We start from the raw sequence: 21,166 nt of genomic DNA, 5'->3' as shown, positions 1-21,166 counted from the left end.
TGAAAAGGTGCCATTTCATTTTCCCCTGGGTTGCGTAGTTACACATGCGTCCGTAACGTACGTATCGCTACTGTGAGATAATCATAGGAATGACGATGGGGGGTTCAAAAAATATATATATATATATATATATATATATAGTTTCCCCATGGAGGAAACAAAATATGGGTAATAATTTTTAAATATGTTCACTATTTTGTAACTTCCTTTTGGGGGAAAACGGTAAGAACATTCCCCTTCATCAGAATCACCACCTGCATGTGTACATTCCCCCTTGCAACTAGTGTTTGTACCAATCCTGGCTTATGCCCTTCACAAATGGCGGTATTTCCCCCGAAAGAGCTCAGGAGAAGCGGCTGTCAGGATAGTGACATTTGCAAGAATCCCAAAGGAAAGGAACATTGTTAAGGCATATTGTACGGGTATAGAGTATGCTCACTAGTTCCGTACGAAAGGAACATTCACATTTGGAGTGCTCTCCCCGTAGAAAAAGGCGAAATACCTCCTCGGCAGTGAACAGAAATTTGCCTCCTTCTGTATAAGGCCGCGTATGCAGGAATGCACGGTGTTGTGCTCGCTCACGTATGTTCCCAGTTGTACTGCAGTAAAGAGTGTTTCCAAAAAAAAAAAAAAAAAAAAATTATTTTTGTTCGATCCTTGAGAACTGAACTGGATTTTTCTTTCCTTGGGTTCGCTTGGGCCGACTGCTGCACGCGTGTATGCCCGAACGCACAAGTGGGTAGTGCATTCCTTTTCCCTTACCCATCGCCGCATCAGTATACCTTATATATACGCGTGATACGCGTATTATATGCCATGGTGCATAATATTGCCTTGGTGGTATGCCTCACGCACCCCCCTGGGCTGTTTTTCTCAGTTTATTCAAAAATAAAAGCACGCATTTTTTTTTAACGGTTAAACATATATGCCATAACGGTTTTGCTTATAAAAAACAGAAGCAAGGCAACCCTTCTGTGCCTTCCTAAGAACCGCGAAATTATTCTTTTGGCCTGTCGGCATTAAGGGGGCGCAGAGAGTTGGCAGTTAGCTTTTCATGGCGATCGAAATGGAGTAAAAACGAGAAAAAAAAAAAAAAAAAAAAAAAAAAAAAAAACATAAAACGACGCAAAAGCAGTTACCAAAGTAGATTACCAAAATTAGTTACCAAAGCACAGTAGTAAGAATCAAAGCAAAAAACAAATTGAACTTTACCTAAAAAACTTAAGCTAACTCTTTACCCGACTTTAGCAACCCAAAAATGAGCATTTACCATACCGTGTTTTAAGGCATTTTTACAAGAAGTTATAAAAACGCAATCCCCAAAGCGTTAAAGTAAAAAGAAGGAAGCGGAAAAGGAGCAGTGCGCACTCGCTAAAAACATAAAAATTTCTTTTGTAAAAAGGATTCCCCATTTATTTTAAATCATTTAAAGCTAAATAAACGTATTTATTATATTATAATAATTATATACGTTACATATTTTTACTGATTTCTGCGTAAATCAAGAATTGAATTTTAAGCGATTTCCAAACAAAACACAAGTAAGAAAAAAAATTAAAAAGTTTTCCAAAGTATTACGTTTTTGAAAAGCATTTTTACGAAAGGGACATATATTTTTATATGTACGTGCTGAGTTCTCTTTGGAGATACTTTTTTTTTTTTTTTTTTTTTCCTTTCCTTTTTGGCATACATTATATTATATTCATCTTTTGAACATTAAAGCGTTTTCTAATTTGCGGTAATCTGTTTCCCCAATTTGTTACTCCATTTGTCAGACTCTCTCTCCCGTTTTGCCGAGGCACTTTTTTAAATCTTCCTAATAACACGGATAGAAGTATATATGCATTTGCATACGTGTATATATACTAGGCTGTGGATACCCCCCCCTCATTTTTAAAGAGGAATCTTTATTTCTTGAAATAAAAAAAAAAAAAAAAAAAAAACTGTTTTTTTTTTTTGGCACCCCACTCTTCAGACAATGTCAGACCACGAAACATATGATAACATCGATGCAGGAGCATCCCAGACATACCCTGTACAGGCAGGTGCGATAAAGAAGAATGGACACGTGATGTTAAAGGAGCATCCTTGCAAAGTTGTAGATTATTCAACATCCAAAACAGGAAAGCATGGTCATGCGAAGGCACACATTGTAGGTATTGATATTTTCACTGGAAAAAAGTACGAAGATATATGCCCAACATCTCACAATATGGATGTACCTGTTGTAAAGAGAACTGAATTGCAGTTAATTGACATTACGGAAGATGGTTTTGTTTCTTTACTAAACGACAACGGAGAGACTAAGGATGACTTAAGCTTACCAAAGGATTCCGATGGAAACCCAGATGATGTAGCCAAGCAAATTCGTACTCTTTTCGATAGCGGCAAGTCTGTGTTAGTGAGTGTCTTGTCCGCATGTGGTCAGGAGAAGATCATCGCCGTTAAGGAATTATCATCTTAAACTTTAGGACCTTTTTTTTTTTTTTTTTTCTTTCCTTCTTTTTGCTTCTTGCGCGAGTGCGCCTTTGTGTTGACCTACCTTGGGCGTTCCTCGACATGCGCCTGTACATTCCTTCTGCACCGTGTACTCCATGTACACTCATCTGTCCCGTGTACCCCTTGTACACCCTTCTGCATTATGTGCCCTGCTTTTTTACACTGAAACTTTTGTACTTGTGCGCTGCGCCCACTTTAGCGCTACACTCACTTTAATGCTGCACTCACTTTAATTCTACACGCCTTCGCCCGCAAGCACGCGCACATATATTAAACTGTACGAATATTTAAAAAAGGGCAATACGGAAATTTATTTTTTGGTAAAGTCATCCCGATTTATGAGTTGGACGGGTGAAACGGAACAGAGTCAAGCAGTATGGGGTTTTGCGAACGAGCGAACAATTTTTCTAACCGCACATTCATTGGTGCTTTTTTGTGGCACAGAAAATATTTCCTCTCATTTATGTATAAGCTAAACTAACAACACGCTTATGCGAATGCGCAACTCCCTAGCGCAATCAGTGAATTTGTAGGGACATGTGACAAATCTGGATGAAATGACCATGTCCATAGCCCTGCCAATTAACCTATCAACTCCTGGTGCCTTCCCTCCGCAAACAAACGAAAAGTGTTGTATGGAAGCACAGAAAAAAGGGAAAATTTTTTTTTTTTTTTTTTTTCTCACATGTGTGTATAGGTACTTTTGCGGTCGCTCATATTTGAACGGGAGGGAAAAGTGTAAAGATGAAAAAAAGTTTTATATGTCAAATGCAGATCAAAGGGAAAATGTATTTTCATCGTTTGGGGTGTATGCACAGTAGGAGGCGCATAAGAGGGTTTCCAATTTGTTCATCTCCCCAATTATCACGGTTACAACTATTACGTTGAGGTAATCTCTGGTCTTTTCCACCGTGGCATTTCAGACAAGGATGGTCTCGATTCCGAACTCGTTTATCTGGAAGAAGCATAACTCCGTTTTTTTTTTCTTCCTTTTTATTTTTATGTATCTGAGGTTGTATCTTTTTTTGAAGAAGGCATCCTTGGCATCTTCCTCTTCATCGCTTTCTTCGTCATAGTCGCCAGGGTTCTTGTCATCACTAGCTTTTCCTTCATCTGCATCAGCATTACGCGACAACTCGTTAAAGCTTTCTTCGCTAGATGTGGAGTTCTCGTTCCCATCTCTACCTCTATTATGATAAGTGTTGTCGTCCTTGATCACGCTGCTCTTGACGTGGAGGCTCTCATTTCGGTTACCTCTCCGGTGCTCACGTAGCGCATTTATTTTTCCCTTTGGAAAAGAGTTAAAATTGAAAAGTTTTTTTTCGTTGATAAATTTAAGGAGTACATGGCTGTATGCATATTTGGAGTAGAGATGGAAAAACCACTCTTCTTTTTTACTAAAATATTTATTATCGTTGTTTGTAACAAGAACACAAACTTTATTTTCCGTAGATAATTTAGACAAGGTTTTTAGCAACTCGCTTAGTTCGCTATTCCATTTATTTTTCCCATGGGATCCCTCCTTGTATAGGTAATTCATATTGTCCACCACAAGCACTCCTAAGTCGGGAGGTACATATCTACTTAAATACTTGCTACATGGTTGTTCATACTTTTGCAACTCGCTACTGATAAAATTAACAACGTTTACTAGTTCGCCAAAATTAAATATTTTCAAGAGTTGAAAGTTTTTATACACATCTGAGAAGGTGATACGGTTGATGTACTTTTCCATGTGGTGATTAAAAATGTCTATGAGGGAGTCATATGATGCGCTGTACTTTTTTCGTAACGGAGAGAGGAAGTTCCTCAGTTGTTTATCACTCTGTAGTAGTAGCATGAAGCAGGAACATTTTTTTTCACTGCAGAATTGCTTATACGTGTTCATTAACTTTTTTATTTTTTCCAACGACGCATGGATCATGTTTTTGTATCTCTCCATGTAGAAGCTGTTGTCCAGGTCGAGGTAGATAGCTCTCCTCTTGGAAAAGCGCTCGAAACATTCTTCCTTCAGGTAACGTTCTTCACGTTGGTCATCCTCATCACCTTGTCTACCACTTCCGCAGGGACAATTGATGTGGCCACCACTCACGCTGACACCGTTATCTTTCCCCCCTTGTAATTGGACGAACTGCGCGGAGAAGTACCTGACCATCTGCTTAAAGTCGTTGAAGCTTTTGTACCCCAGAGAGAACTCTGTCCCCACTTCGCTTAAGCGATTAGCCGTCTGGAGGCAAAATTTACTTTCAACATTTTTTTCTTCCAAAAATTGTAAAAAGTCGAAGAAGGAAGAATAAAAGAGGTGGAAGTAATGTAATATATCGTTAAAAAAGAGATTCACACAAATGTGTGCACAAAGACTACTTTTTCCCGTGTTTCTCCTCCCCGTAATTGCATAGATCCCTCTACTGATGTATATGCCATCACATAATGTATTGAATGTATATATGTTTGTGTATATTTTATTTTTTAATTCTTCCTTCAATTCTTTTACATTTTTAATGCTGAGTGGACTGATGTATCCTTTGCTGACGATGGGTTTGACGACCCTTTCGTTGGAAGGCCATTTTTTTCTTATCATGTTTGATGGGAGAAGCTTTTCTTTATCTGGACCAGTCCTCTGAACCTTTCATATTTCCTTCCCTTTGAGGGAATCTTTCTGATGTCAACTCTTTGGGCGTCTACTTGCCTGTCCCTTGGTTCCGCTCAGTTTTTTGCTTCTGGTCCATTTGCTGTATTTTATATCTTGTTCCATTTCTCGCCATTTCCATTTTTCCTGCGACTTTTTTTTCGCAACTTCATTTTTTTTTGCAACTTTTCTTTTGGGTGGGTGAATATTCTGGCTAAAAAGTTATGAAAACTCGCAAAAAAAAATGTCGCAAAAAAAAATGTCGCAAAAATAAAAATTGACATTGAGTGAAACACGGATCAGGCGTTTTGTTCAGCTCAGCTTTAAGCAGCGCCGAAATGGTATGCACGATCTGGGAAAAAAAAAAAAAAAAAAAAAAAAAAAAGGGAAAGGGAAAGTAAACCTTTTTTTGGACCAATTGACCATTCCCGAATAGAACGTTTTTTCCCGTTTTGTATCTCCCAACATGTGAATGAAAATAAATGAATGGTAGGCAAACGGGTGGAGTGTACATTAGGGCAACTACCATTTTCGTCTTACACACATTTGGGAAGGCACAGACCCTGCAATAGGTTTTCTCAGACAAAGTGGAGATGAAAATGTTCCACCATGGGGTTTGCACACATAGGTTAAAATACGAAGGTGTGTAGAAGAAAACATGTGTACACAATGCCCCTGCTGATAAAGAGGATTGCTGAATGGAGCAGGGGGTACTGCAGGAGAGTCTCGTCCATTCCGCGAGGTTTCGTCACAAATCTCTACCAGGAACACAATCGAATAATGAACAAATTGATGCATCAGAAATAACAGGAGTGTCACTTTTTTTTTTTTTTTTTTTTTTTTTTTTTTTTTTTTTTGTAATTTGAAAGAAGAGGCAAAGTGACAAAGGTGTGATTCTTTTTTTACCTTTACCTTTTTAACTGTATTGCCTGATCCCATCGAATGGATCTGTTTGGTGAACACTCCGAGAATAGTTGCCGCAAGGAATGTGGTAGGACAGAACATGGTAGATCTAGACGCAATGGAGCGATGAGGGGAAGACTGATAAAACCGGAGCGAAGCAGTGAAGAGGGTGAAGCAGAAACAAACCTCTTTAGCGTTAGTTCGGGGGATGATAAAATTGGAACGGAAGTGGACAAAAGGAGAACTCTTGACAAGAGGAGTGGTCTCTTTAGTGAAAGCGTAAACGATAAGGATAATTCCGAGGATTTTAGGACGAAAAGAAAAAGGAGGAAGGTGAGAAGTAAGTGCCTGTTCAGTAGCACTTCCGTTGGTGGAAGTAATAAAAGTGAGAAAGCATATGATGTAGTAAAATTGGAGGAGAACATTCCTCAGGAGGGGAACTCCCACTGTCTGTTTAGTAGCGATGAGGAGGAAATAAATCAAGGGGATATAAATCCACATGTAAAGAACTCCAATTGTCTGTTTAGGAGTACCTCCGAGAAGAGCTCCCACAGTGAAACAGAAGTGAAAGGGAAAAACAAAGGTGCAAATGTAGAGGGTGCAAATGTAGAGGGTGTAAATGTAGAGGGTGCAAATGTAGAGGGTGCAAATGTAGAGGGTTCAAATGTAGTGGGTTCAAATGTAGAGGGATCAAATGTAGTGGGTGCAAATGTAGAGGGTGCAAAATTTCGAAGAAGAATGTATATAAGGGAAGGAAGTTTCGACCCTAATATTGTTGAAAAGGAAAAAAATAGAACACGGAAGAAAATATCCTCCTCTCGAAACACTGATTTAAAGGGGAGATCTAATATTGGAAATAGACGTACCTACAAGAATAATAGGGGTAGACGTGGAATAAAAGACACCCCTTACTATAATCTGCATGAAACGAAAGAGGAAGGGATGTACCGTTTAATAAATTTTGAAAAGTTAAAAAAAAGAGCTTCAAGGAAGTTAAATTTTATGAGCATAGTGAATATGGCAAATGGGGGTGGCGACTCGTCTGGGTTGTCATCCTGCTCATCGTCTCATTGGTCCATACGTTCATCAGTGCGTCCTCAAGCGGGTAACCACCGGGGGGAAGAAAGAACTGAAAGCACATCCAAGTCGGAGGATGACATTTTAAACCGCACGGGTGTGAGCTACGAGGCATCAACTGAATCAACGGAAGAAAGCAAAAATGACAGTGCATATGTGAATGAGGAGAAAGACAACAACAGAACTATCGATGTGTACAGTTACTACTACCTCGGTAAACATGTGGACAATCTGGTTCTTAATAAGAATGTAGAAAAAATGGAGGGCAGCGTAAATTGCATTGAGAGTGAAAACCTACATGACCATTTGTTTGGCTTAGGAAAGGATAATTCTAAGAGGCCCGATAGAGCGGATATCACGTCAAAAGGAATGCATAAAGCTATGAGTAAGAAGAAGATTCCACAATTAGACAGAGTAACATCCCTGAAAATGAAGGAGCGACGGAGAAAAATAGGGAAAGGGAATAATTTCATGCTACAAAAAAATTTTAAGATGTATAGAAATTTTAAAAATATAAATGTAGAATTGTCAAGACAGAATAACCTGAAAGGATTGAACTTCAAAAAAATGGTGGTGAATTTCATTCGACTTGTGAATAAGAACATGATGGAGATGAAAGAACAGGGAGAAATGGATCTGTCAAAGGAAGGAAACCATTCAAGGGAGGATTTTAAAGACACGAGCGATGTAGAAGAGTGGTATGCTACCAGAGGGGATGCCAGGAAAGAAGAAGAAAGGAAAACAGAGGTATCTTTGCAACGAGGGGAGAGTCAATATAGTCAGTTGGAGATAGCTACATGTACGTGCATTTTTTGTTCAGATAGGGAAAAAATACTTACAAACGAAGAAATGCATGTAAGTACATTTAAATATATGAACGAAAGGAAAGAAGAAGACACATTGGTCAAGCCTTTTTTCATGCACAGCTATGTGTTCACTGCTTTCATCAATTATTTTATTCATTACGGGAGAGTATCGTGTGTTCACAGGGGGGGGAAAACAGGTGGAAAAGCAGTTAGTAAACCAATGGAGAAAAATCTCCAGTTCTACAAATTTGACAAAAGGGTGACAAGAAAATATGGAATTAAGCGGATAATTCTTTTTGTGGCAAAAAGAGTGACACTCACAAGTGTAGGTATCCACATGGAAGGGTCGAACATGTTACAGGAAGAGGAAGAGTTTGTTGTGGTTATTAATTTCTTTAAATGGAGAATGATGCGTAGACGTTACAAAGAAATTGTGAAAGTAAAGAGGAAGAAAAAGGAAAAGGAAAATTCGAGAATTCTTAAAAATTTTTTTTTTGTTGTTAAAGCAATTGATGAGTATTGCGTACTGTGCAACATCCAAGTGGATCGTCCTAATGGTGGAAAAAGTTTTCGCGAAAGAGAAAGAAGATATATGAATCAACCATTTTGCAGAAGGGAGGATAATACCCCTCGGAACGGGTGCACCTTCTTTGGTTCTTCTTATTTTTCCCTTAATGAGATGAAGGTTTGCGAAATTGAGGATTCGCTAAATCGCGACTTAGCCAATTCCCGTCTGCAGTTCGCCCTCGTCGATTCTCTGCGCGTCTCTGCGGGGCATACACTTTACCTCTTCCCTGCGCATATTCTTGTGCTCGTCTGATCGGATAGGTAAGTGTCGTTAAAGGGGGGTTGGTCTCGGTTTAGGGGCGTTACAGTTTTTTTTTTTTTTTTTTTTTTTTTTAGCTACTTTCATCGTGTTAGCTGTTTATGTTGCTCCAAGTGGGGAGGACCCATTCCTCAGATGAATTGCTCTCTCGACTACGTCTCATTGCGAGGGCCAAGGAAAGCTGAAGATGGATTAGATAATTTCCTGGCTGAGCTGACCCCAATGGAAACAGACACCATTTCATCAGCGCAGTTGGATGGAAAGGGGGGGGATGTATTTCTTCAAAAATTTGATGTCCATTTTCTCAGCTTCTTTTTTCCCCTGAGTGAGAGATGGAGACAAGAGAGCGGCGCAATGATAGGAGATGGAAAAAGTGAAGAAATGAATTGGCGATTCCAAATGGGACGATATCATAGCGCGATGAGGAAGGAGTGATGAGGAAGGGGCGATGAGGAAGGGGTGATGAGGAAGGGGCGATGAGGAAGGGGGGCAGGGAGAGACAAGTTTACAGGGTGACACATGATAAAGGTAGCCGTATGTGTGCGGAGAACGAACCCGTGATGGGATTGTAGGATCCGCTCATCTTGTGGGACAAGTAGTTTCTCCTGTTGTTCACGCAAATCTGCAAAAGGGGGAAAACGTATAAGAGGTTTGCACGTACGCATCTATTCACGTTTGTATACACGTATGTGTGTATGCATTTTATTTTTTTTTTTTTTTTTGTTCATGATGGGATAGCAAGCCGCATAACTCATCGCACATGGAGAAGCACTCCCTGCTTAACTCATTCATTGCTACATTTTTTTTCATTTCCATTTTGATGGATTCATTATAATTGAGGTACTCATGGTTGATGATGTCGTGGTGGCACCTGCGTGGGACACATGGAATATTCAGGATCTGTTTTATAGGGAGAGAAATAATTCACATGTTCATTCCTTTTGTTCATTCGCTTCTCATTTGGAAATTTTTTTTTTTTTTTTTTTTTTTTTTTTATCCCTCTAGTGTGATGCTCCAAAATTACTTAGTTTTATTCTTCTCGCTTTTGAATGGCATTTTTTGTAGCGCACAGGTCTTGTCCTTTTCTTTCTTTTTGGCGACACGGAGGAGGTGAGGCGGAAGAGTGCGCATGTTGTAGATGGGGTGTGTTGCGTACGTTACGTACATTACGTACTTTACGTACGTTTAGTACGTTGAGTACGTTGCGCAAGCCGAGGGCAAATTATTTGAAATTAAAAAAAGGGTGGAGGGATAAAAGAATGGCTTTCCCTGGACGAATGAGGTGCACTATATTTCTGGGCGCACGTTTAGAGCCAATTACAGATGGCCAACCGAATGTCTCAGAACGTTTTGCTTATATGTACATACATACTTGTGCATTCACTTCCGCTAGTTGCCACCTTTCTTCATTTCTTTGGAGGTTCTCCTTCCTGAGGGAAGTATCAGTATCATGACGCAGGCGATTGTGTGTACATTGCCATGTGTTCGTTTTTCCACGGGGATGATCCTTGTCCCTGCTGTATTGTCTTCTTTTCTACCTCCTATTTTCAATTTTCATGAAGGATTTGAGTTTTTCCCCTTCTCTGGTTTTGTAGTCCTCGAACGCGGCTTCGTACTTCCTAAGGTACGTTTTGCCTGGGAGGGAAGGGGGGGGGGAGATGAAGGTATTTGGCTTTGCTCAAATGGGTCTTAGTTGGTGAATATATGAAGTAGTGCACCGCACTTGTCCACGTGAATTACCCTGACCCGTGCATGTAAGATCAGCTATTACATTATCGACCACATTATTCTTTACATGCTTTTCATGTCTTTGCATTAATCGTTCCTTTTCTAACACGTCGCGATGCATTGTATTGAAGGTGGTGGAGACACGAGGAGGAACGAAAAGATTTTTTTTAAGATGAACTTGTTGCAGGAAAGTGTGGCAAAAAGGGCAGATTCGTTATTTTTCCTTTTAGTAGATTCCACAGATGCATGTTGTGTCTTAAAGGAAGGTTCGATGAATCCGTAGCGAAGTCGGTTTCAAGCATGCACATGGAACAAAAAAAAAAAAAAGAAAGAAGAGTTGATAACTCAACTGGGTTAGAAGTACATGTTGTCACGACGGACGAATTGATAAAATGTGTCAAAGATAGAAAAAAAAAAAAAAAATGAAGAAACTACCAATGGGGTTTTCTCAATTTATATTTTTGACGAATGGATTAAATCCATATGTTATCTTTCAGATTCTTTTTTTTTTTTTTTTTTTTTTTTTTTTTTTTGTGCGCGGTTGAGCTTGTCTCTTGCGTGAAGGGTATGCATATATAAATACATTTTTGGAGTGACACGACTTGTACGGAATTTCAGTTGAAACTTAGACTTGTAGATGTGAAATAGACATTCGAGAGTGAAGAGAATCATCGTCGGTCGGTGAAACACTGTTGCCCCACATATACATAGACAACCTGGGTTTAGTAAAATGCCATCCTCAGAACGCGCTTAAACTGCATAGAGAGGATCAGTCATGGAGAAGAGAAAAGGCATTGGTACGTAGAAGTGGAGATGGAACTTGGTGCCTACATTACAATGCGTTTGCTTGTGTGGTAGATTAACCAGAAAAATGTGTCTGTCGACTGTTCGTGTCTTACGAGTGATTTGGGCCAAAAGTTCATTTCAAGAATGAACAAGCCCATATCGACTGATCATTTTTTAGGCATCCAAAAAAATTCACCAATGGATGCAGTACAAACCTACGTGTCTGCTTTAGTCCAAGATGGGTAAAGCATTCTTTGGAATGTCTCTACCTTTGCGAAAATTTAAAAAAGTTCGCGCACAAAAATTTTAACATGTTCATGTTTCTGTTTCAGTTTTCTCATTTTTTTCTATGAACAGGTAATATTTTGTCTGTCATGTCGACATTTTTCTTACTGCAATGCTGTCACGAGGTATGTTTCTATCCTTGGTGAAAAAGAACAGACCAGATGTGCCTCCGATGGGTTTATGTACTTAGCACTGTTTATATGAATTTCAGAGAGGGCCCTTTAAAGGGGAAACTGGAGGAGATGTGTTCGGACATGAGGAACGACAAACAATTGCAGTATAGTGCATGGAAAAGGTGCGCTATGTAAAACAGTAAAAGGTCGTTAAAAGGAGTTGTTGAACTGTTCGAAGGTTCGTTGTAACGAAGATGTATGTGCATATATGTACACCTTTATGTTTGCATATCTCCGCGTACTTTCAGTGCACTGGAACATATATACATATGTATACATGAAGAAGAAAAAAAAAAAAAAAAAAAAAAAGAATGTCAAAAAAAGGGTGAAAAAAGCAAAAAAAAAGAAGAAAAAATAATAAAAATAAAAACAATAAAAACTATAAAAAATAGAAAAAAAAATTAATTTTCTTTTCTTAATTTTTCTTTTTTCTCATATTTTTATATTCCCCTTTTTAGCTCTCTTTTCTGTACATATATAAGAAGAAAAATGCAAATGCGTATACCACATGTGGGCAGGTTCACATGCACACACACATGCATTAGAACGCGTGCACCTTTTGTGGTTAATCCGTTTGGCAAGACTATTCACTTGTCCGTTTGATGGGTGTCCATGTTCCTTTGGAAAACTGGTTCAATCACTTGTAGATGCGTGGATCAAAGTTCCGTAATTCCGCAGGCGGCCGTTTGGGTGAGCGGTGCCTACATCACCCTTTACCCTCGGCGCCTCTCATTTTCATTCTTCCTTTTTAGAGGTCTAATTGTTTAAATGTATTTGTATTTGTTTTTGTTCGTGTGTGTGTTATGTGCTTTTTTTTTTTTTTTTTTTTTTTTTTTAACTTTTTTTTTCTTACATATTTTAAAAGAATCAATAAATTATTTAAAAAAAAAAAAAAAAAAAAAAAAAAAAAAAAAAAAAAAGGGGATTTAATTAAATTTATTTTGAATTATTTAGATAATTTTCATTGGGCATATTTTTGCGTCCAGGCTTTTGCAGTTTGATGGTATTTGGTTCTGTCTGTTTTGTACACATGGGCTATTTCTGGCACGAGTGGATCGTCTAAATGGATAAAAGGGAATGTTAGTAGATGTTTTTCAATCACAATGACAGAACAAGGTAATGTTTCATTCGCATGCACCTTTTTTGTGGGGTACCCACATCGTCCTACTCACCTGCATTGGGATCAGTTAATAACGAAGATATGGACAGTAGAACTTTCGAAATGGTTAGAGCGGGACTCCATTGGTCCTTGAGGATATCCAGGCAAATGGCACCCGACGTGTTTATATTTGGGTGATATATTTTCGTGGTGAATATAATCTGCAGAGAGCGAGGCGAGGGAAAAAAAAAAAAAACAAAAGGTAAGAATATGAACTACACATGCACTCAATATTAGAAGGTAATGCAATCGGTCAATGGGGGTTTGCTATATGATCCACAAATGGACATTGCCAAGACGGCGGAGCCAATTACCTTGGGAGGCTTGAAGGGATAATCTGGCGGGAATTTTATGTTCAGGAAGTATACACCGTTTTCGTAGGGACTGGAAGGAATAATGCATGGGGGGAGAGGGGGGTGGTTGTTCGTGAGAAGGTACGCATTATTGGAAGGCGTGTGGAGGGACCAAGGTGAACTTCATCACGGGCAAGCATGCACACGCATATGAACGTGCACACATAGGCAATGCCACTGTATGATATATTCCTTTAAAGGAAATGATAAGGTTGTGGACCCACAGTGCATCTTTCTTTGCCCCCTTCTTTTCCCTTTGGTGTGCTCACCTGTCTCCTGGTCCCATTATCGTCGCTTGCCAAAAAAAGAGGTCATCTCCAATTGGCCCCGCGGAGCAATTTGTGGGGGGGTCCTTGTTCAGGTCTTGTAGTTCCTGTATATTATTATCAAGAGATAAAAAAAAAAAAAAAAAAAAAGTGAAAATTGTGTGTACCATCTGTTGTGTGGAGTGTCTTCACCACAGAGGTGGAAAAGTTTGGTGTTCACGGCAGGCGCATCTTCCTTTTTCCTTCTCCCAACGAGGTGATCAAATGGTGCACTTAAACATACAAAAAAAAGGGTTCAGAGTGCTTAAACACTAAACCCAACGGTTACGCAAATCAGATGTGTGTGCATGGAACGGGTTGTGGAAAAGGTCGCGGCGCGAAGAAAGTTATGAAATGGAGGGTGTACGGTGGAGAAGGATGGTTCACCCGCTACGCAGAATATTTAGTTTAAAAGGGCCATTTTATGCAATAACACAATTGGGGTATGAGAACAAAAAAAAAAAAAAAAAAGAAAAAAACGCAACTGAAACGACATCGATAGGTGCACAGGGGGAAGACGAGAATCCTCATAGATATGCACTCACAGTGGAGGGGGTGGGGGTAACATGAAAGCATCGTCTTGGTGTGAAATTACACGCAACTGACATGTGCCTTCACATATAACCCCGTACGTTCAATCATCGCACAGTAATGGAGCAGTCATGAGGATGTGATTGCCAAGTACTGACGCAGTGATGATACATGCCTTCCTGCGCGTTCGTGTAGTCGCAGCGCAAATACGCGCAAACACAGTTGGCTGCTTACCTTCGTTATTCTTTTCAGCGCCATGCTGTTTCTATATTTTTATCGTGTTACTAATTAGTTGGTTTAATTATTTAATAATGTGACGACTTTACAAAGAGAGGCAAGTGTGAAATCAAGCGTTTCTTTAAAAAGGAATTAATAAAAAAAAAAGCAAAAAAAAAAAAAAAAAAAAAAGCAAAAAAAGTGAAAAAAATTATGTTATTATTTTTTTTTTTTAATTTTTCTTTTCACTTCAATTCGTTCGTATATTTTTTTTTTTTTTTTTTTTTTTTTTTTTTTTTAACCATTTGAAAACGATGAAAATTGACGAACGCAAGTTTTTCATGCGAACATTGTCATACGCACGGGCGGATGCGGAGTAGTCCATGCCATTGGCAAACGTGGCGTATTCGTATATGAGGATATAATAAAGTGCTATTTTAGCATTTGTTTTTTTTTTTTTTTTTTTTTTTTTGCGTTTCGCCTTTTTAGTTTATGTTTCGTTTTTCATTTTAAAGCATTATTTTGTGTACGTGGGCGCCCCTTTCCTGGCGTACGCAAAAATGTTTATTTTATTTAAAGGGGGGGGGGGGGGGAATGGCCCGCTCATCAAATGGGTATCAAGCGCACGCGTAAGTAAAAATATGTACATGGATTATTTATATATATTACTTTAAACGTGTGCGTGTACGGTAAAAGGTATATAAACGGAAGCTTCCACCTAAAGTGTACATGACGCATCTCAAGTGCACGCCTGTTGGGCAACAGGGACGGTGATGTATAATTACGTAACCCGCTCTGGTACATTTTGTTATCCATCTTGGTGCGAAATTCCCAATTTAAAGATCAAGTTCACTTTGCGCGCGCACCATGGGGCCCATGCCTTTATTATATGGCAACCACTGTGTGCCCGTACGGAGTTGTTTTTTCTTATTTGGAGGATAAATTCCCTCCATTGGCTACTCGCACTACTCAGCGGTGTAGCCGCTCATCAGATTAACCGCTCAGCAGATTAACCGCTCAGCAGATTGACCGCTCAGCAGATTGACCGCTCAGCAGATTGACCGCTCAGCAGATTGACCGCTCAGCAGATTGACCGCCCAACAGATTAACTGTGTACCCGCTACACCGATCTAGCGCGAATGGCCATGGCGAGAATTTCTCCAATCAGTTTGAACCACCTCCTACTCACACGCTTGAGGCGGAAATTTATCGTTCCCCACCCCCCCCGATTATTACCTCTCCTTGTTTAGAATATCATCGAGCGGGTTTAACCTCCTGCGGGACGAAAATGCTCTTGGTAGTGGTCCACCATATACTGTGCATACTTTACATACGTATGCGTGTATGTACCCACCTTTATGATATATCCCCCCTTCCCCATTTGTTTAAAAGCATTTCGATCTGATTGCCACCCTCGGTGACAATTTCTCTATACAGTTCATCTGCGCAATGGATGCTTTACACGCTGATGGTGCATTTTATCCAAAAGGTGAAAAAAAAAAAAAAAAAAAAAAAAAAGCACACACACATGCAAACATTAGTAAGAACAAGCTAACATTTTCTTATGCATTAGCTAATCTTTGAAGGAGTATACACATGTTGAAATAGGTAGTTGGAGAACATTTTAGTGCGGTGTAAATTTTAAGTAAACGATGATAAGGGCGAATTTCCCCTCAATTTATCTGTCAAGTCAATGGTTGAAAGGAAAACTTCCTCTAAGTCCGAAGTGCTTTCCTGATGTCCAACCCCAAGGTTACATATTCATATGAAAATAAAATTTTAGCATTTTTTTTGGCTCACCAGAGTGATCTAAAAATTTATTTACATTTCCCAATTGTGGTGGGCTCACTTTTTTCTTATGCTCAGTTCTATCGGGGTTGATATCAAAGGGAATTTGCTTTGTCTGATTAAGTCGCATAACTGTCTTTCCATCTTAACGTAACTGAGCACCTCCCACGCGAACTACACCATTTTGTTCAGTTGTGCAAAAACTTAATTCTCAGAGTGGAAAAGAAAAACCACCATGATTAATTTAACGCATGCAAGCGGAACACTTTTACTTATCGCCATGAACATATACATCCCTTTTTAGCTGTGGAGTAGCGCGAAGTAGCTAAGCAACTTTCTCTTTTAGGGCCACGTAAGAGAAGGAGTTTACTCTTATAAGGACTTCAACATAAGGAGGGCTCTTCTTGTTCATTTAAAAATTTGTCCTTTTGCACAGCACGAACCAATGGAGTTGCCATAGGGGCCTGGACATATAGCAGATTTGTACAAAAGGGTGTGTCGCATGGATTCATACAGGTGTGAATTTTTTTTTTTTTTTTTTTTTTTTTTTACGATGCGTTTGCCTCTTTCTCTGCTCTGTTACAATAGGAGAACAAATTCGGATGGGAACGGAGTACAAACCGGTGTGATTAGGTGTACAAACCGGTGTGACTAGGTATACATAATGGTGTGAACAAGTTCCGCCATCCGGGATGACTCAATTGTGTGCGCATTACATGATTCGTTGTGCAAAATGCCCCTAATTGGAGGTAAACAAGGAGCCATTCTTTTTCTTGTCACTACGCCAACCATCCTACGGTGTAGTAATATTCATAGTGCCCCTTACGTGTGCATAATCTGAGCCCCTATTGTTCTTTCACCGGGGTGTAAAAATACCCGCCGGGAGGGAAATCCTGAAAATTGGCTTGGTTCACCAATATGTGCATGCACCTATTTAAACGTGTAAACTTTAAAAGGAAAAGTGCATACACGTTCATGTGGTGATATATTTGCTTATGTACTCTAGTGAGAACAGACCTGTTCCCCTTTCCATTCGACAAACTGGTGCTTATAAATATCCCCCGTTGGTAACAGAAGATATGCGTGTTGTTCGCAGAACTTTGTGAGAAAGTGTAGGCGCTGAATGGCATTTTCTCATTTTAGTGAAGAACATCATGCCATGGCATGCGTCCTACGTAATGTATGGTTTCCCCCACCAGGCATGCAAATTGTACGTGCGTAAATAAGTACCAATACAAGCAATTATACACATTCGTGGGAGTATGCCTTTTCTCAAGGATTGACATTTGTTCATGTCCCTTTGCTGATAACGCAAAAAAAAAAAAAAAAAAAAAAAAAAAAAAGTCCTATACAAATTTAGTACTTATCCCCTCTCATTTTTTTCTTTTTTACACGCATATGAATTCGGCGGGCTGCATGCGCAGCTTTTGCGTTATGTATTGCATACACGCCGCACGCAAAAGGCCGAATTGTTAAGCACCCCCCCCCCTGTGTGGGCGATACTATTTCGCTATTATATATAATTGTGGCGGTAATGGTAAGGGTTCCTCAAAAAGGTGCGACAAAAAAGATCAGCACATTTTTACTCGTGTATATATATGTATTCATATTAACACAAGTGTACGTTATATTATGTGATGAATTTTTTTATGTTTCCCCTCAGTACACCCTTCCTTGGCGGATTGAAAAAAAAAATGTATAGCTCCAAATGGATATGGGGGCTACATAACACAAAAGTGAAAAATCAGCTTAGTGACATCCCATCATACACAAATCACGAGTGTCACCGTATGCATTATTCCTTATGCGCATGCCCCACATTTCGCGTCGCTTCGTGTCATTTTGCTTCATTTTACGTCAATGCGCCTTATTTCGCGTCACTTGGCATCATTTCGTGTCATTTCAGTTCCTTCACTACTTGTTTTTTTTTTTTTTTTTTTTTCTTTATTGAATTTTTCCAAGGTTCATTCATTTTCTGTGCTCTTGCGAATTTGTGCGTACATGCCTTAGCGGGTAAAAAAGAAAGCATTTTATAAAACATGTATACAGTATTGTAAAAGCCTGCGCGTATTTATACTTACATTGTTATGTAAACATTTCCCCCCCCCTTTTTTTTTTTTTTTTGCCATGTAAATTGTGCTTCTTTACGTGCCTTTAAAAAGTTAACTGTTTCCCATCTTTCCATGCCCCTTTGCTTTTTCTCTTCCTCTTTTTATATAAACAAATATGAATTATTTAAAAGCGTTTATAATGCCACGTAGTTAATATTCACATTTTATGCATCATAACGATACCACCCGCTATCCAAAAAGAGAGAAAAAAAAATCCACAAACAAATACAGAAAAGCGGCAAAAAAAGAACGTACATAAAAGGCATAATACTTATTATCGCAGCGGAGTAACGAGAGGAAACTACGCGAAATAAAGTAAAGCGACACACATATTGTTACGTAAGAGCGAAGAATCAAAACAAATCGTACATAATGGCAACCACAGAGAATAACCAGGTAATTAACAAATTTAAGGAGAAGAACGTTTCTCTGAGATTTGTGGTGTATGCTTTCTGTGTAAAATATATGCCCACTTATCATCTGTATATGGGTAGCTTTTCCAGCCCGTGTGAAACTGCTTAATTGCCCTTTTGCCATTTGTTCTCGTGTACACTGCTATCGTAATGGTACATCACACATACGCCATGTGAACGTGTACATAGGCATGACTTTCTCCATGTTGCTCGTGTCGAAATGCAGGTATACCTGTCTGCAGATTAGCCCTTTCTCGTGGTGGTCAATTTGACTGACTGATTTTTTTTTTTTTTTTTTTTTTTTTTTTTTTTTACAACGTTATGAATAAGCACGGAAAGTGTCTGCCCTGTGCAGGCGGAATTGCATTTGATCTGTAAAATAGCTAACTCGTTAATATTTTTAGCTGATGTGTTAATATATATATATTTTTTTTTTTTTTCCACTGGTTAATGTTTTTTTTCTTTTTTGCTCACCGTGTAGCCAATCCCCCCCGAAGAGGAAAAGGAAATATCGTCCCTCCTTGAAAGCATAAAAATAGGTAAAATTAGACACGTACTTATAAGGTGGCAAAGTGATTTGGTGGAAATTACCTCATGGAGGAAGACGATTCTCATGTTTTGCGGCATTTGCACACAACACGAGGGTGTATTGGTTGTTACTTTTTTATAACCCCCTTTTTTTTTTTTTCTTTTTTTTTTTTCCTTCTTATAGATGATGAAAAGATGACCGATCTGACGGAAGAACAAAAGGAAACGCTCAAAAAACTGAAACTATACCAGAAGGAGTATTATGATTACGAGTCCAAGTTTGAGTACGAGTTATTTTTGTTAAGGCAGAAGTACCATGATTTGTATGGGCCAATTTATGATAAGAGAAGAGAAGCATTGGTAGGAAATGGGGAAGCAAAAATTGGTACCCCAAATTTGCCTGAATTTTGGTTAAGAGCATTAAGAAACAACAACACAGTGAGTCATGTTATAGAAGATCACGATGAAGAAATTTTAGTGTACCTAAATGACATTCGATGTGATTATATAAAAAAAAATAAGGAGAAAAAAGAAGGATTTATTTTGTCCTTTCACTTTGCACCGAATCCTTTCTTTAGCAACTCCGTTTTGACCAAAACGTATCATATGAAATGTGTAGACTGTGACAATGAGCCAGTGTTGTTACACACCGAGGCGACTGTTATCGATTGGTATGACAATAAAAATATTTTGAAGAAAAATGTCGTTAAAAAGCAACATAACAAAAATTCAAGAGAAGTGAAAACGGTACAGCAAACAGTTAACAGGGATAGCTTTTTTCATTTTTTTACAAGCCACAAGGTTCCAAATTCAAATGTTATAAAGCAGTTAAGTAAACACGAAGTAGCTCAATTGGAGATGATTATAGAGGGAGACTACGAAGTGGCCTTAACCATAAAGGAAAGAATTATTCCCTACGCTGTTGATTATTTCTTGGGCATCATAATCGAAAGCGAAAGCAACAGTATTGTGAGTGATGTAGACAGTAGCTACAGTAGCAGTGAAAACAATAGCAATTATAATAGCTACGAAAGTAACAACAGTGCATACAATGATGAAAATAGCAATGTCGATACGAATGAGTTTGATGACAATGAGGAAGATGAAGAGGATGGCGCTAAGAGCAATGAGGAGGCTCTGACTTCCTGATTGAGCATGTCATTATATGTATGAGTACGTGTCGCCTGCGGGGAGATGTGTAACAACCAGTCCAGTGAGTACGCGCATGAATGAGCGGATGGACGATGTGCATAAGGCGTTTTCTCCCCAACGAGCTTCCTGTTTTCGCGCTCGAAACGTAAGGTGAACGGTGGAAGGGGAAGCTCGCAAGCGTTAGGAAGAATTGTCAAAGCGGTACTAATGGTTGAAGCGATCGAAATGAGTCAAATGCGCCAACTATACCGAACGTGCCAATCGTACAGAGCGTTGCAATGGAACCACTCCTCCTGAAGCATACGCTCTATGGACATGTCCGTGTGTGCTGCTCAAACATACATGCGCTTATGCTTCGAGTACAGGCGGATATATGACCACATATTTGTTCCTTCACGCATTTATATACGTGCATATTCGAGAACCCATATACTTCACATTTAGAAGAGAGGAGAAACCACATATGTTATAGGGGATGTAGAACAGTGTTGCGCTTGTCCTCCTGCAAGCTGTTTGTAGTTCACGCTGAAGAGACCCATTTGTGCCGGTGGAGGACGGAAAGATGGGTTGATCGACTGGTGCACAAAAAGGCAAGAAAGAGCGAAGCGGCATTAAAAAAAAAAAAAAAAAAATTATTAAAACGTTCATCCCCCTTATATTTCATTTCGTTATATCTCCCCCCCCCCTTGTGCATTCTCTGTAGATAGTAATTTTGCGTTAAGTACATTTTTTCGCACCTTGTTTTTTTTTTTTTTTTTTTTTTTTATTTTTTGAACAAGTCCATTTAGGGGGTGGGGGGCGCGCATAAGAGCAAAAATATATAAGCATAAAATGTATGTGTGTATATGTACGTACTTACGTCCACCCCTGCATACGCGTTTCTTTGCGGCCCACATAC

The 21,166-nt window shown here is 39.1% G+C and overlaps 6 protein-coding genes across 6 annotated transcripts; 3 read left to right on the top strand and 3 right to left on the bottom strand.

Moving 5' to 3' along the window:
• Positions 1-1,978: 1,978 nt before the first annotated feature.
• PKNH_1304000 (eukaryotic translation initiation factor 5A, putative) lies at positions 1,979-2,464 on the top strand (the record flags this gene model as incomplete). The annotated part of the gene is made up of 1 exon (XM_002260511.1): positions 1,979-2,464. The coding sequence occupies one exon, from the start codon at positions 1,979-1,981 to the stop codon at positions 2,462-2,464; it is 486 nt and encodes a 161-aa protein (XP_002260547.1).
• Positions 2,465-3,418: 954 nt separating this feature from the next.
• On the bottom strand, positions 3,419-5,080 carry PKNH_1303900 (conserved Plasmodium protein, unknown function; the record flags this gene model as incomplete). The annotated part of the gene is made up of 1 exon (XM_002260510.1): positions 3,419-5,080. The coding sequence occupies one exon, from the start codon at positions 5,078-5,080 to the stop codon at positions 3,419-3,421; it is 1,662 nt and encodes a 553-aa protein (XP_002260546.1).
• Positions 5,081-6,070: 990 nt separating this feature from the next.
• On the top strand, positions 6,071-8,734 carry PKNH_1303800 (conserved Plasmodium protein, unknown function; the record flags this gene model as incomplete). Its single annotated transcript, XM_002260509.1, has 1 exon — positions 6,071-8,734. The coding sequence occupies one exon, from the start codon at positions 6,071-6,073 to the stop codon at positions 8,732-8,734; it is 2,664 nt and encodes an 887-aa protein (XP_002260545.1).
• Positions 8,735-9,044: 310 nt separating this feature from the next.
• PKNH_1303700 (conserved Plasmodium protein, unknown function) lies at positions 9,045-10,589 on the bottom strand (the record flags this gene model as incomplete). Its single annotated transcript, XM_039114224.1, has 7 exons — positions 9,045-9,061; positions 9,296-9,362; positions 9,539-9,611; positions 9,765-9,829; positions 10,113-10,170; positions 10,279-10,375; positions 10,481-10,589. The coding sequence occupies 7 exons, from the start codon at positions 10,587-10,589 to the stop codon at positions 9,045-9,047; spliced, it is 486 nt and encodes a 161-aa protein (XP_038969869.1).
• Positions 10,590-12,673: 2,084 nt separating this feature from the next.
• On the bottom strand, positions 12,674-14,318 carry PKNH_1303600 (ubiquitin-conjugating enzyme E2, putative; the record flags this gene model as incomplete). The annotated part of the gene is made up of 5 exons (XM_002260507.1): positions 12,674-12,771; positions 12,885-13,032; positions 13,186-13,255; positions 13,494-13,597; positions 14,295-14,318. 5 exons carry the CDS (start codon positions 14,316-14,318, stop codon positions 12,674-12,676), a joined length of 444 nt encoding a protein of 147 aa, XP_002260543.1.
• Positions 14,319-18,547: 4,229 nt separating this feature from the next.
• PKNH_1303500 (nucleosome assembly protein, putative) lies at positions 18,548-20,265 on the top strand (the record flags this gene model as incomplete). The annotated part of the gene is made up of 3 exons (XM_002260506.1): positions 18,548-18,571; positions 19,070-19,127; positions 19,301-20,265. 3 exons carry the CDS (start codon positions 18,548-18,550, stop codon positions 20,263-20,265), a joined length of 1,047 nt encoding a protein of 348 aa, XP_002260542.1.
• Positions 20,266-21,166: the final 901 nt, after the last annotated feature.

Source organism: Plasmodium knowlesi, assembly GCF_000006355.2.
Source record: "Plasmodium knowlesi strain H genome assembly, chromosome: 13".
NCBI lineage: Eukaryota > Apicomplexa > Aconoidasida > Haemosporida > Plasmodiidae > Plasmodium > Plasmodium knowlesi.
This window is presented reverse-complemented; position numbering and strand designations above follow the sequence as displayed.